This window comes from Zeus faber, assembly GCF_960531495.2.
Source record: "Zeus faber genome assembly, chromosome: 18".
Taxonomy (NCBI): domain Eukaryota; kingdom Metazoa; phylum Chordata; class Actinopteri; order Zeiformes; family Zeidae; genus Zeus; species Zeus faber.
In genome coordinates this window covers 14,869,108-14,883,545 of record NC_137210.1, presented here as the reverse complement: position 1 = coordinate 14,883,545, position 14,438 = coordinate 14,869,108, and the positions used below count along the sequence as shown (strand labels likewise).

At 51.0% G+C, this 14,438-nt stretch overlaps 1 protein-coding gene across 1 annotated transcript in view; it reads left to right on the top strand.

Annotated features, from left to right (window-relative positions):
* Positions 1-14,438, top strand: part of igsf3 (immunoglobulin superfamily, member 3) — a gene marked incomplete at both ends in the record, with an annotated part of 51,633 nt that overhangs the window by 24,712 nt on the left and 12,483 nt on the right. Inside the window, 3 exons of the mRNA XM_080018842.1 lie at positions 3,025-3,444; positions 8,832-9,218; positions 11,224-11,631. Coding sequence (XP_079874968.1) covers positions 3,025-3,444; positions 8,832-9,218; positions 11,224-11,631 — 1,215 coding nt within the window. The remainder of the gene's footprint in view (positions 1-3,024; positions 3,445-8,831; positions 9,219-11,223; positions 11,632-14,438) is intronic.

Here is a 14,438-nt window from a genome sequence, read left to right as displayed (position 1 = left end):
TGTGTGATAAATAAAGAATCTTCTTCTTATTCATCCTTTCCACAAGGAGGCCAAGTGAATGAGGAGAAATCAGCTTGATGCTCAATTGTACACATTCTCTTTGAGATTTTACGGGGTGGTGTGTGTGTGTGTGTGTGTGTGTGTGTGTGTGTGTGTGTGTGTGTGTGTGTGTGTGTGTGTGTGTGTGTGTGTGTGTGTGTGTGTGTGTGTGTGTGTGTGTGTGTGTGTGTGTGTGTGTGTGTGTGTGTGTGTGGCGGCGGTTTGTTGTTATGGTAACTTCCCGGCTGTTTCAGGAGATCCTCGCCATCATGTAGGAGGGTTGTTATAGCAACAGCGGGTTGTCACGTAGGCTGGCTGTTGGAGTAACGTTGTTTTAAAAAAAAAAACAAGGCGTACGCTGGAGAGCCCGTGTGGAGGTGTCACAGCGGGTCTCTTAAGAGCCATTTCACACACCAAATGAGACTTATGTCACGCCTGTGCGGTGGCTTTGAGAGTTCTCTTAATTCCGTTTCAGACGAAATGCCTAATGGCGTGCGAGACGTGTCAGACTTCCACGTAGGGCTTAGCGCCGCTCGCCTCTCGCTGGCAACACCTACTGTACAGCGCAGTGGTTCCTCCTGTTGGCAGAGCGGCGTCAAGGCCTGCAAAGTCTGCTCGGAGACTCGGAGCGTCCCCGGCACCAGCCAGCGCGCCGCTCTCTGTTTACCGCACCGCTCGCACATCCGAGCAGATCCGTCAACAGAGCATGACTTAAAAAAATAAATAATTTTTTTTATCATTGCCGTCTGCGACCAGCGCTTGCCTCGACTCCACCGCTCAGCTGTTTGTCAAACAAACAGAACGAGGTATGAGACAGATGTTCTTTAAAGAGCCTCTCCCTTGTCTTCAGGGCCGCAACTTCAAACGTATTACACGGAGGCAGGCGATGGTAGGTGCTCGTGTGTTTTTCATTTCATCCTATTTTATTGCTGAATCCTACAGCCCTCAGAGGTTGAGTGTCCTCTCCGGGCGACCTCCACCTGCCTGATCGATCGCCTGCGGGCTCCCGCCGCACCGCCAATCTCCCCGTGTGTGTGTGTGTGTGTGTGTGTGTGTGTGTGTTTCCCTCTCTTTGCGTCTTTGTTGAACTGCATTAACCAGCTGTCAAGCGTTCTTCTCTCCGCCCACCCCATCCCTTTCTTCCTCTGTGCTCTCTCTCCGTCTTTTGTTTCCCCGCTCGTTTCATTAGTGGTGCCTGTTTCACTGTTATCCCCAAAAAACATCGCACTCGCAAAAAAAAAACCAAGTCTTGCGGGCCCCTGTCGTGGGTGGCGCGCACACACATGCAGTGCACACACACGAACGTAGCTGGATACACACGAGCCAGATATGCGTTTTTTGTTTTTTTGGGGGGGGGGCGGGGTGGTGGGGGGCTGCATCTGTCGAGTCATCGCCGAGTGACCTCAGGAGAGGAGCAGATCTCGAACACGCTGATTTGTTGTCTTGACAATGGCAATCCTTTTTAAGAGGCTGAATAGGCAAGCGTTTCGACAAAGCACTCCAACGCAACGCCGCACAAAGCACTTGAATTTCCCCTGCGTCTAAGCCCGGCTCACACTCGGCGCAAGGCGTCGCAGGGAAAGCCTCTCGACATTATTCCCCTCGTTCATTTGATCCTCGCCAAGCTAAACAGCTGACTGCTGCCTATTGTCACTTTGGAACACTGAGGCCTTGTAACGCTGTGTTTGATAGGTGTGCGTGCATGTGTGTGTGTGTGCGTGTGTGCGTGCGTGCGTGCGTGTGTGTGTGTGTGCGCGTGCGTTGGTGTAAGATACCTACGGTGTGTTCCGGGTTGAGCCATTAGAATCAAACCACATCAGAGCCAATGAGATCAGCCATTTCCAAGAGATAATAGAGAGTTGAACAGGATATGGCTTTTGCATGCAAGTCCACACACACATACACACACACACACACACACATACAGACATACACACACACACACCCCCAAACACACTCCAGAGAACACAGACATATTACTGGCAATTTGGGTTCCGTTACGACCTTATATCGTTTTATGCCGTTGGGCCTCATTAGTGTATGGAATAAAAAGTTTTGCCAATTAGGTGACATAGTCACTGCTACACAACCATACACACACACACACACACACACACACACACACACACAGTCTCTTCGGTGGGCGCCAGCTCCCCGGCAAGGCAGGTAAATCTGATCTCCAAAGCAACAAGCCAGGTATGTGTGGAGCGGTTCCAATCCCCGTCCTGAAGCTGTCTCATGCTCCCCGTTCCCGTCGTCTCCTCCGTCCTTTACCGTCTGGCAGCGCATCAGCCCCCTCGGTTAATTTGGCCTCGCTGCGAGTTTATCGCGGGGAGGGAATGTTTTCCCCGCCGCTTGTTTGAAACGGGTGCAAGTCGCCTCCTCTGAGGAGAGGGATTATTTGACAGGGGAGATGAAGGGGGGAGGAGGAGGAGGAGGGGGGGGAGAGAGAGCCAGCGGGCGAGATGCCATTCAGGAACGGTACCAACTGTAGTCGTAGCTTAGTGAGGGACGGAGGGGAGGGGAGGGGGGATTACCACTGTAACACCGCTGGCCCTTATTACCGAGGCGGCTCAAGAGGTGACTGGTGGCGGCAGATAGAGAAGATGCCATCAGCGAGTTGTCACATTGTGAAAGTTAGATATGATATGGAGGAGGAAATGGAGGGCAGGCCTCTCACAGCTCCAGTCACATGTCTTCAGGGCTGTAAACATTGCTTTTTAAACAACAGGCAGGGCTGCGTATTGGGCTGGATCTCACCCAATTGATATGATATTGATATATTTTCTTTTTTACTAATAACGACAAGTGCTGCCACCTGACATTCATCACAAAAATATTTAATGGAACAAATCCAGTCTTATTAAGTATCTCAATTAATTTGTCACTATGGTGGTATATCAGCGGAAAATGGTTGCACGACCCTTCCATCTCCAAGGACCGCTTCCTCATTCTTCCCTTCCCTCTTCCCTGGTTTTTCCGCAGTCATCGCCGACTCTCTGACCGTGACGGCTCCGGCGCAGACGCTGTCCAAGGTGGAGGGCGACATGCTGCAGCTCACCTGCGAGGTGTCCCGCGCCACCGCGCAGCACACTCACCTCTCGGTGGGCTGGTACCTGCGCTCGCCGGAGGACACGGCCGCCGCCCCGCAGGAGCTGCTCACGCTGTCCCGCGACTTCGTGCTGCGCTCGGGGGGCCCCTACCGCCAGAGGACGGCCGCCGGCGACCTCCGGCTGGACAAGACCAGCGCCACGGCCTACAGGCTGACCATCCACATGCTGCAGCCCGTGGACCAGGGCCTGCTCTACTGCCAGGCCGCCGAGTGGATCCAGGACCCCGACGACAGCTGGTTCGCTATGACGCGCAAGCAGAGCGACAAGACTCAGCTGCGTATCCAGCCCACTGGTGAGTAGTGCAGAGCGAAGCTGCGGTTTCGGGAGAGAGAGGACAAAGGGCGAGCGGGTGGAGTGAAAGAGGGGGGCGCGGCGAGCGGGCGAGAGGACGGAGGAGGAGGAGACGGACTAGCCGTGTCCACCCTTTTTTCTTTTTGACAGATTTGAACGCGCTGGGCCTCAGCTGATTGCTGATCGCTATCTGGCACTAAGCTCATTAGTGCACTAAGACGGGCTTAACCAAACCTCCACAGACTCGCACACTTTTTGTATTTGTGTCTGTTTGACGGGAATCATTAGAAGCACATCCAAGGCTGCATTTAACCCGCTCCACGCGGCAGACCTGCCAACCTGCACACATTTTGTGTACTAACCACGCAATTCTTGGTCAAAATACGCAGGTATGAAATTCCAGCTGAAACTACACAATATATATATTGTTATTTAATTATGGAAAATAATCAATCAATACAAAACAACGCCGTATGCATCGGGTTAACTAGATTCCCTCGGATTGGACCAGATGTTACTACCTTGTGCTTGTGGTTCTGTAAGCCCTCCCTCCCTCCCTCTCACTCACTCACTCACTCCACATCCACTGATACGCAGCTCACTGAGCGCAGCGGTACTTTATTAACCACCGAGGCGTAGCGCTGCATTGCAGAGATAAAATTGGAAGTGGGGGAGTAATAGTCAAGCACAAAAATGTGACCGTAATGTTAACATATGAAATGTGAGACACAGCCATCGATCGGCCGTTGACCGGAATCGGCCGATTTTCAGCTTGATCGGCCTTGACCGGCGACTGGCCGATCAGTGTCGGACATATGCGATTCTGTGCCGGTCAAATGATCCAGTGCTCAGGTACTCAAACTCCGATACTCAAATTCTCCAACACTTAAACCCGATAACAACGTCATGTAACGTAGTTGCGTAGCTGACGCTCAATAAAGAGAGAGTGAGAAAGAAAATAACTGTAGATAAATAGTTTACTGATCATCTGACGATATTCCAAAATTGTGCAGACCGAATAAATGAATAGATAAATAAATAAATACAATATAAATGTATACGTGCACGTAAAAGTGAAATTGACTTTAATTTGAAGTTTGAACTGGACATTTCCATGTTAGTTATATGTTGTGTTCTACTAAAACTCAGTGAGAGTTACAGGTTGTATTATGCGGAAACCTCGGTGACCGTCCCATATTCAATTTTGTTTGAACTCAGTGATCGCTCCAAATTGTATTTTATTTTATTGGAACTCGGGGACAGTAATACACTCAGGAACAATAATGAACACTCAATCAAAATCAGAAATCTCACTATTGTGGCAACTGAAAACTGCAGAGGTCGTCCGTATGTGCAGCTGTCCAATCACGTGAGCGTGATCAGATCACGTGATGTATTTGTCATTGACGTATAGCAGATGTACCCAATGAGACCAAATTCTGAGAAAATCTGATTTCTCAGAAAAGATTGAACGACAATGTAAAAGATATTTAACAGTCAATGGTTTATTACGAACACACAATTGAATGAGAATAGGGAATCGGCCCAAATGAAAATTGGCAGGTCGGAAAATCGGAATCGGCCAAGAAAATTTGCAATTGGTGCAATTGGTAAACATGTTTGGTAATTTTACGAGATGATTCATTTCAGGGGTTATATCCTAATTACATAAATAAATAAATAAATAAATAAATAAATATATATATATATATATATATATATAGTCATCCGTAGTAGCTCACATACGATGTGATGAGCCTCGTTACGAGACGGCTACGGTGTGAATAACTGATGGAGTCATTTAGCTGCAGTTACTCAAACACCTCAAACGACTCCCTTTTACACTATTAAGGCACTAGCGCACACACACACACACACCCTATGTTCCCGAGGTTGGAAGGTCTGACGCAGTGTGGGAGTCGGCCGCGGCAGACTCTGCTCGCATTTGCATTTCCTCCAAGGGCAACCGGTGGCAGCGAGGTGAGAGGCCAAGAGCCGAGCGACTTTCCCGGCGTCGACGCGGCTCTTGGCTCAATTAGGGCGGCCTCACGCGGGTGCGTGCGCCGAGGCGAGTGGGGGAACCCGGGTGTCGTTCAGAGTTGTCGAGGGAGCCTTGCCCGAGGAGGCGTGAGTGATTTTTGGCATGAGAATAAGGAAGGGGGCAGATCAACTGAACCGACAGCCAAAGAGAGAGAGAGACGGGGAGAATCATTAAGACGGAAGGGTAGCCCTAGACCCAGAGAGCGGTGGGGCCGCGGCGGGGGCCACGGTCTGCTTTGTATGATAATGATCTCCGGTAATTAGCTCCCAAACTTTTGAACCTCACGGACGGGCAACGAGGAGGGCTTCAAAACTTCTTCCAGACTTCCTGCCAACGTACAGTACATGTTCCCGTCCCACATCTCTACCCCTAGACGCTAATGAGACGCACTGTACCGCTCGCCCATTCCTCACACAAAAGGAATCGCTTATGCCTCCAAGAGGGGCTGCGCAGATCTCGGATAAGCTGCTCTGACATTAAGGTGAATCACCAAGGCATTCCTCCGTGGCGGGGGTCTTCTCAGCCAGTCAATCTTTGTTCTCAAATCGGAATCGTTTTGTCTTCTCCGCGTTCGGAGTTTGGAGCGCGCGCGACCAAGAGAAGCCGACGGTGGCCCAGATAGTTTTGGGCGGATGAGAGGGGAGAGGAGGAGATGGGATGTAACAGAGGTCTGTCAGAGGAGTGCCAGCCACCGCGGGGAGGAGACAAAAGGCACAAAGAGCTCCCCTCTCAGTACCCGGCATCTCTCGCTCCTATAATCTATAATTGATGGAGTGCTGTTGCATGACAAGGGGAATACAGCAGGGGTGTGTGTGTGTGTGTGTGTGTGTGTGTGTGTGTGTGTGTGGGTGTGTGTGTGTGCGCGTGTGTGCGTGTGTGTGTGTGCGTTAAGGTGCGTGCAACGTGCTTGTTGTTTGGATGCTTTCTGGTTCCCTTTATACATACAGCACTTTTGGATCCCACTGATCTCACTTGTTATTTTCAGTTGCACCTGCATGTGTGTGCTTATGTGATTAAGAGGGAGGGAGAGAGAGAGAGCGAGAAGGGGACGGGGGGGGGGACGGAGAGGGGCAGGGTCTGATTGAAATGAGGAAGGAGTGGGAGCGAGATCTCCTTCATTAGGTTCTTAGTGCAGGAGATTGAGTGGATCTTGAGACAGCCCCATCACCAGCTAATCACACACAGCCAGAAGCAGATTTTGGGCGGCAGACAGAATTCTAATGCACCTCTCTCACTCTTTCTCTCTCTACCTCTCTGTCTCACTCATCACTCTGTCTCTCCGTCTCTCTCTCGGCACCTCTCTCTCTATGTACCATACCTTTTTTTTTTCTTTTACTATTTTTATCCCTCACTACCTCTTTCCCTCTCTCTCTCTCTCTTCTCTCTTCACTTCTATTCCGGGTCTTATGTTACATCTCACTTTTCGTCGTCTTCTCGCCACATCTTATTTCTCGCGTCTTTCTCTCGGCCGGTATGTCCGTCCTTCTGCTTTCTCGCCCGGTGTTTGTGGTTGTGCGTCCTTGCTTTTTTTTCTTTATTATTTAAATTAACCTCAACGATTTCCATTTGTGTGGGTCGTCCGCTCCTTCCAGTCTGCGTCCTTCCGCTGAACTCCATCTGTTAACATGCTACTAATTAAGTTTCCCCGCTGAGCGGCGACTACGTCCTCGCCCGAACGGTACCACCGCTTCCATTACAACTCGCAGCACGAGCGCGCGCACACACACACACACACACACACACACACACACACACACACACAAACAATAATAGTAATTTATACAATAATATATATAATAATATATACAATTTTCAATTTAAATATATGTATTTTCTAGCCTAATGCGTCCGCGCATCAGAGATATTGGAGCGGTGGAGATCCGCGGGTATGCAGGTGCAGTGTGCACTGAGGGACGCGGCACAGCCGGGGCCACTCCGTGGCGCTGACGGCAGAGGGGCGGAGCAGGGGCCCCCACCCCCCCAGCGCACGCTGCATTTGTTTACCGGCGGATCTTGACCGCCCCAGTGCGGCGACCATGTTGGACATTATTACCCACAAAAATACTTGGAGAATCGGGAACCTGCTCGAGATTTTCGAAGTTCGATATCGAACGCTCATATTGATCCGCTTTCGAATTGGAATCGTGACACCCTGAGGGCGAGAGTGAACGCCGACCTCCTCCTCTCGCCTAACGAGCTCCTTAGCGATGGATAAACCGTCTTTAAACTTCTCCACGAGCGTGTTCCTCAGGTCGACTATTTAAAGTCTTTATAATTATAGCCGTGGGCCAAAGCCTCACTGCCGGGGAAAGCGAACGTCTGACACACACCGGGCCCGTCATGCGGAAATGAATACTGTAAATAAAATTGTGCAAATGAACAACAGCACACAGACACAGACAGACACACACAGACAGACAGACACACACACACACACAACAAGGCATGCATGTTTAATGTAGCCCATTAAAACGGTAAGCGATAGCGATGTTTATTGTGTCTTGTGCCTCGCACGGTGTGGGAGTGGGCCCCCGCTCCTCTCCAGACCGACAGAGAGAATCTTAATTAGATGTGTTTTTTATTTGGTTTGTTTTTCATGGCAGAGGTGAAACCAAGGGGAAGGAGGGAGAAGAGGAGAGGGGCGGGGAGGGGGGGCGAGAGAGCGAGATCTGTCAGAGACTGACAGACCAGCGTTTCACCAGGGCGGCTCACTCCTTGACCCCCACAGCTCTCTTCTCCTCTTTCTCCTTTTTGGGTTTCCTCCCTCCTAGCCCCCAATACCCATCCCGCTCCTCCTCCTCTTCTCTCTCTCTCTCTCTCTCTCTCTCTCTCTCTCTCTCTCTATCAGCGAGTGGGCCCGTCGTTCCACGCCGGGGATATTAGGAGGAAGTTGTGTTGTGCATATCAATTTTAAGGTTACGTTCAAACTACTTTGACAAGTTGACAGCGCAAACAAATTGTTTTGAGAACTCAACATCCACGGATCTCCTCCCCCGCGCTCATCATTCCAGCGTAAAAAAAATCCAGACGAATTAAGTTCTAGTTCATAATTCAAGACTTGCGTTGGGTAACCTGACATAATACCGCAATAACACAGACGCTGTTCAAAAGCTTATCATTATTTTTGTTTCGAGAAAGAAAATGTATATTTTACTCTGTATTGTTTTTTATTTTTTTATTTTTTCATCCTTCCTTTGTACTTGACACACTAATGAGCTCTCCTCTCGTGTGGTGTTGCGCTTCGCGCTGTACTTCTTCCTTTTTCTGCTCGTTTCCTCTCACTGTCCCTTCTTCCTCTCCTTTTCCCTGACCGCTCTCCGTGTGTCCACCTTTTCCCTCCCCCCTAGATCGGGACTTCAGCATCCAGGTGAGCACGGAGCGGCGGTCCTTCACGGCCGGTGAGCCGCTGGAGCTTCGCTGCACCATCGAGGCCCAGAACGTCCCCGAGCGCTTCTTCTCGGTGTCGTGGGTCTTCAGCAGCTCGCCGGTGGCCGTGGTGGGCCCCAGCGCCGTGCCCGTCCTGGGACCCGATTACGTGGCGCGCGAGGCCGCCGGCCACATGTCGGTGCGCAAGGAGAGCGCCAACGTGCACCTGCTCAAGCTGCAGCGCCTGCGGCCCGAGGACGCCGGCAAGTACATCTGCCGCGTGACAGAGCGGGAGAAGACGCCGACGGGGGACTTCATCGACCGCAGCAAGAGATCCCGCAACGTCCAGATCACGGTCCAGCCACTAAGTGAGTAGCAGATCCATCCAGTCGCCCCCTGGATTACTTCTCCTCAATTACACTGGGAGTGACGGGCCCGTTGATAATGACAGTTTTTATCCTAATGCCAGGGATGTGCCGTGCCAAGCTGTGCTCTTTTTCACCCGCTCTGAAGTTGGTTAATCACAGCAAGAGCCAGAGCTGCCATTGTCGGCCACATGTCAGAGTGAGGAAATAATGGCACTTTTATTCCTGGCGGTATTTTCTGTGTGAATGGATTGCTAAGGATTGGTAACGCAGCATTATAGTCCTTTCCATTTCCTCCGCCCGAGCTAGGAGGCTGGAACAATATAGTGGGATAATGGAGAACTGAGGAGAGTCCAGGCTCAAGGAGGCTGAGCTAACAGGCGTGAAATGAAAGTGTGGAGAAAGAGAGTGGCGGAGAATGGGCTCTACCTCTCCGGGGCCTCTTTCAGCAGATCCCCAGGCTAAATTAATGTGTTCTGCTGGAGCTGTGCTGTCTCAGCTGGGCCAAGCGCGGCGAGCCCACGGGGGTCGCGCGACTATGGCAGCTGATTTATGTGATCGTACAGCAGAGCCTCCCAGACCTTGCCCAGAGTCTCCCTCTGTCACCGAGATGTTTATACTCCCCGTCGACTGCGGAGATGAAGACGGTTTCCAGAAGTCTCTGTCTTCTCTCCCTTTACCCCTTTTCGCTTCGTCTTACTCTGGGCAAGGCGAGAGCGTCTCGCTGCACAGCAGTCTAAAACAAAGCGTACAGTACCCTTGACCCTCCAGAGAAGCCCCCCGATGTGTATGCCAGGTCTTGTTTTTCCACACAAAAGCCGCGAGGCCCCATAAAGGCTGTTTATAGGACTCACACAGGATAATAGCCATGGCTTCTCGGAAATAACTTCATGGAATGCAGAGGTAGCGGGTCAGGGGTCACACATCTCATGTAAATACTCTCATCGCTCTGCTATCATTCTCTCGCCCCCCCCCCCACTCTCTTACACACACACGCACACGCACACACACACACACACACACACACACACACACACACACACACACACACACACACACACACACCGCTGGAACAAGCTGCAGGAATCTAAGTGGGGAAGTGGCTAAGTGGAGGTAATGGGGGCTGACAGGGGTTACGGGCGGTCGAGGCAGAGGTGGCAGGAAGAGGAATGTTGGGTGTAGACAATCGCAACAAATCAGGGTTGATCCGTGTTCGCAGTTAGCAGAAAAAGAAAATGTGGAGACTTTTCTCCTTCCCACTCTTCCAAAGTGGGTTTCTTCAGATGCAGAGGACTTGGCCGCCTTCCCGGGGGGGGGGGCTGGCTGGCTGGCTGGCTGGCTGGATTTGGTCACTGGGTTTATATTTCAGACTGAAAAACTTAACAGGACCGCTTCTGGGTTTCTGATATGCCTGTGGCCATTGACAAAACAGTGCAGCCGCCCTCCACTGGTTTACTCTGTGCATTTTAAATGCTTTAACGAGAGCTGGATTAAAAAAACACCTCCATTCCCTTGTTTCAATTTCTGAATCTGCTTGATAATTGTGATATCGATATTTAGTTTGGAAGTAATGCCGGTAACTGTATTTGCGTCTAGGGTTGTATGCCGCCCAGGCTTGAGCGATCGTGCAAAATTCCAATCGCCGATCGCTGGGGGGCAGCCGAAAGCAACAAAGAAGGCAACAAAGTTTTAAAAACGTGTTTTACACACGCAGGAAAAAAACTAAAATAAATGGACATAAAAAGACCGGCACAAGTTAAATCGAGTGGTGCGTTCCTGTCCTAAACATAGAACGTGCAACCCTTTAGTTTCTGGAAATTCAGATTGCGAAAGTAACGTTGGCATTTGAGTGATGACTAACCCCCTCTCACTTTCTCTCCACCTCTACTTCCACCTCTGCCTCTCACGTATGATTCTACCCCGCTCCCGCTATGATTTCCCTCCCCACGCTGCCTGCCTCTCCCCCGCTGTATTTTTTTTTTTATTTCCTCCCCCCCCCCCTTCTCAGAGAGCAACATCACCGTCTCGCTGTCCAGCAACGCCTCCGAGGTCCTGGAGGGCGACGTGGTCCAGCTGACCTGCTCGGTGCAGTCCACCACCGGCCCGCTCTCCGTCTTCTGGCAGTGGACGGACAGGCACGCGGCCGTGCCGGCGCAGGAGCTGGCCTCCATCGACCGGGACGGCTCGGTGCAACCTGGCTCGGCCTACAGGGAGCGCGCCGGCTACGGCGAGATCCGCGTGGAGAAGACTCAAGCCGACACCTACAGCCTCTTCCTGTACAATGCGCTGCCGGGGGACGAGGGCCAGTACCGCTGCACGGCCACCGAGTGGCTACAGGCCGGCACGGAGCCCGAACTCACCTGGGACAAGATCGGAGAGAAGTCGGCCACCAGGACCATCACTGTCAAAACCGTCGGTGAGTTGAAGCAGTCATTGATTGATTAGTCGTTCCCTTATTATTTTAATATTATTATTTTAATATTATGATTATTACTGCAGCACACTGCACCCATACTTGTGATGTCTGTGGTTGTACTCTACTTTCGACAGCCACCACTGACCTCCAAAATATACCTTATACAGGGTGCCCGACTCCTATCCAATCCACTCAAGCGGTGTTGTCATGTCTAAGAAGTGGAGGTGGTTTATCCAGGCAGCTAATTGCAATCAATAACCAATATCAATAACCAATATCAGTCGATGTCATCCATTACATGGATTAGTTGCTGCAGCGTGAACCATTTTCCGACTCCCGATGAGTCAGACCTACAAGACCAGAAAAGCACGCTTACCCAAAAATAAAGGAGAATTTACGGTTTGTGGTTTCCCCGCAAAGATTGATGAAGAGCTGGGAGGGAGAGAATACACTCCACATAGTGTCGTGTATGGTATGGTTAATTCATGTTCCTCCCCGGGGATGGCGCTTTCATTATACAAACCCACACATACAAACGCTCACACCACCTGCCACGCGTCAAGAGCAGTTTTCCGTGACGGGGAGCGCTGCTCCATCTCTCTCCTGTAACGCACACACTGTCCCATTCAATGATGCGCACACACACACACGCACACATACTGGGATTAGCCAGAATTATTAGAATGGAAATTCAGCGACTATGTGTTTCGCAGTCTGCGGCTGTCCTCTGTCAGCGCCGAGTTAAGCTCAACATCCCCGGCGCGGGCTGAGGAAGCCACTGGAGCGGAGCAGGGAGGGCCTGGCAGGACCCGGAGCGCTGGGCACAACACGCACCCACGCACCCACACACACACACATGCGCGCACACACACACACACACACACACACAGCCAGTGGATTAGCTCCCTGCAGCAGGATACACTGGTGCTGCAGAGACGAGATGTCAGCTTTTAAGTGGCCATTTGATAAGTTCGGGCAACAACGGGAACATTAGTTTGAGCAACATGGGGCGCATTATGCTAATTTGAGCAGGTGGGGGTCGTGGGTGGGGGGTGGGGGTGTGTGCTGGAGCTTTTCTTGGTGTTGGTGTTTTTCCCGTCAATGTCCCTTCCCCTTTCCGCTCCTTGATCAAAGGCGGCGCCAAACGCGCGCCGCCGCACGCGGGCTGGCCGTTTACTGTGCGCACCTTCTCTAATTTCCCAAGGCGCGTCGGGTTTTCACATTCTTTTCTCCCACTTTGTTCACCAATCATCCACCGCCGTTGACTTGGTGCATTATGGATCGTCTTCCCCTAGTTTGTGCACCGGCCCTTTGAGGACATTGGGAGACACTGTCTCCCTGGGGGTGCCTGGTGTCCGTGCTGCTGCAGTCAAGGGAAAGGTGCTCGTTAGGGAGCGCTCGGTCCTTGAAAGCTGATTGGCTTAAGAGGGCCCTCAGGCTGTTTGTGATGACGGATCTGCGTAAATGAGAAACCCAGGCGTACACTCACATAGTACGCTATAATAACAAAACACATTACATGTTCAGAACACCGTGTGTGCACACATGCGTACGGGAAAGGTCACACACACACACACACACACACACACACACACACACACACACACACACACACACACACACACACACACACACACACACACACAGAAAATTCCACGGTCATTCACTGCAAGACAAAGCCAGACAAAAATGGCAAAATTCCTCTTTTCTGTCACCGGGGCTGGAATGACAGTGAGGGAGATGGATGGAGGGAATAGGGACAGTGGGAGAAGAGGGACAGAGTGAAAGGAGAGAGTTATTGTCTAATAGAGTTATGGCCCTGGGCCAGCGTCCCATCAGGGGCCGACTCTGAGCATAAAGCCATCGATTACACACCCTGAAGGACACCAGGCATGCCGGCTGTTGGGTTGGGGTGTTGGGAGGGGCGATAGAGAGGGAAAAGAGGGAGAGAGAGAGAGAGAGAGAGAGAGGGAGAGCGAGAGAGGTGGGGAGGGAGGTAGAGGGTTGGCGTTGACAAGGGAATCTGTTAAATATCAAAAGATATGTCCATCTGCACCACCCACAGTCAGTTTTCTCTCTCTCTCTCTCTCTCTCTCTCTCTCTCTCTCTCTCTCTCTCTCTCGCCATATCTATCTTAAAGGGAAAAAAAACCCAAAACTGGCACAAGGGCAGATTCTCAAGGTGCGCGAAGAGACGGACGGAGGGATTGTCCCTTCCTGCGCTGTCCTGCCGTCCCGCTCCGCCGTAGGCGTGTCTTGGCAGAAATATGCGTTGTTATCTTAATGAGGATCGTTTGGGCTTGGCAAGGCGTGGCAAGGCGATCGAACATCGCCGCTTAGAGAAAATCTCTCTCCCGGGTATTCTCTTTTGCATCACCATTCGTTTCAATGCTCACGCTCATGGTCAAACACGCAGTCTCGCACTCGCACGCATGCATGCTAAGAGACGGTCTCTGGCCGCCCTCGGGATCCAAAATCAATTTCGCCAGCATTTTCCTTTCTTTAGGAAGGCTATGTAAGTAAGGTCGGGTGCACTCTGGGTAAACGCTGTCTACCAGTCACAGGAGTCCCGGGATATCCACCATCCTTGTAAACTCGTTTTCTGGAGAGTCAGAACTATCATCTGCCATGATTAATAATTAAACCCCACCAATATTTAATAACAATAACATCTCCATTAGAGATAATACAATAATGACTGTTCATCATAGTTTCACTTGTCTCACTTTAGCTATAGTATAGACAAGTGTGGAGGGTTGGACTAAATCTTCTCAGATTGGAGTTCCAAAGAAAAACTTATCAGATAGG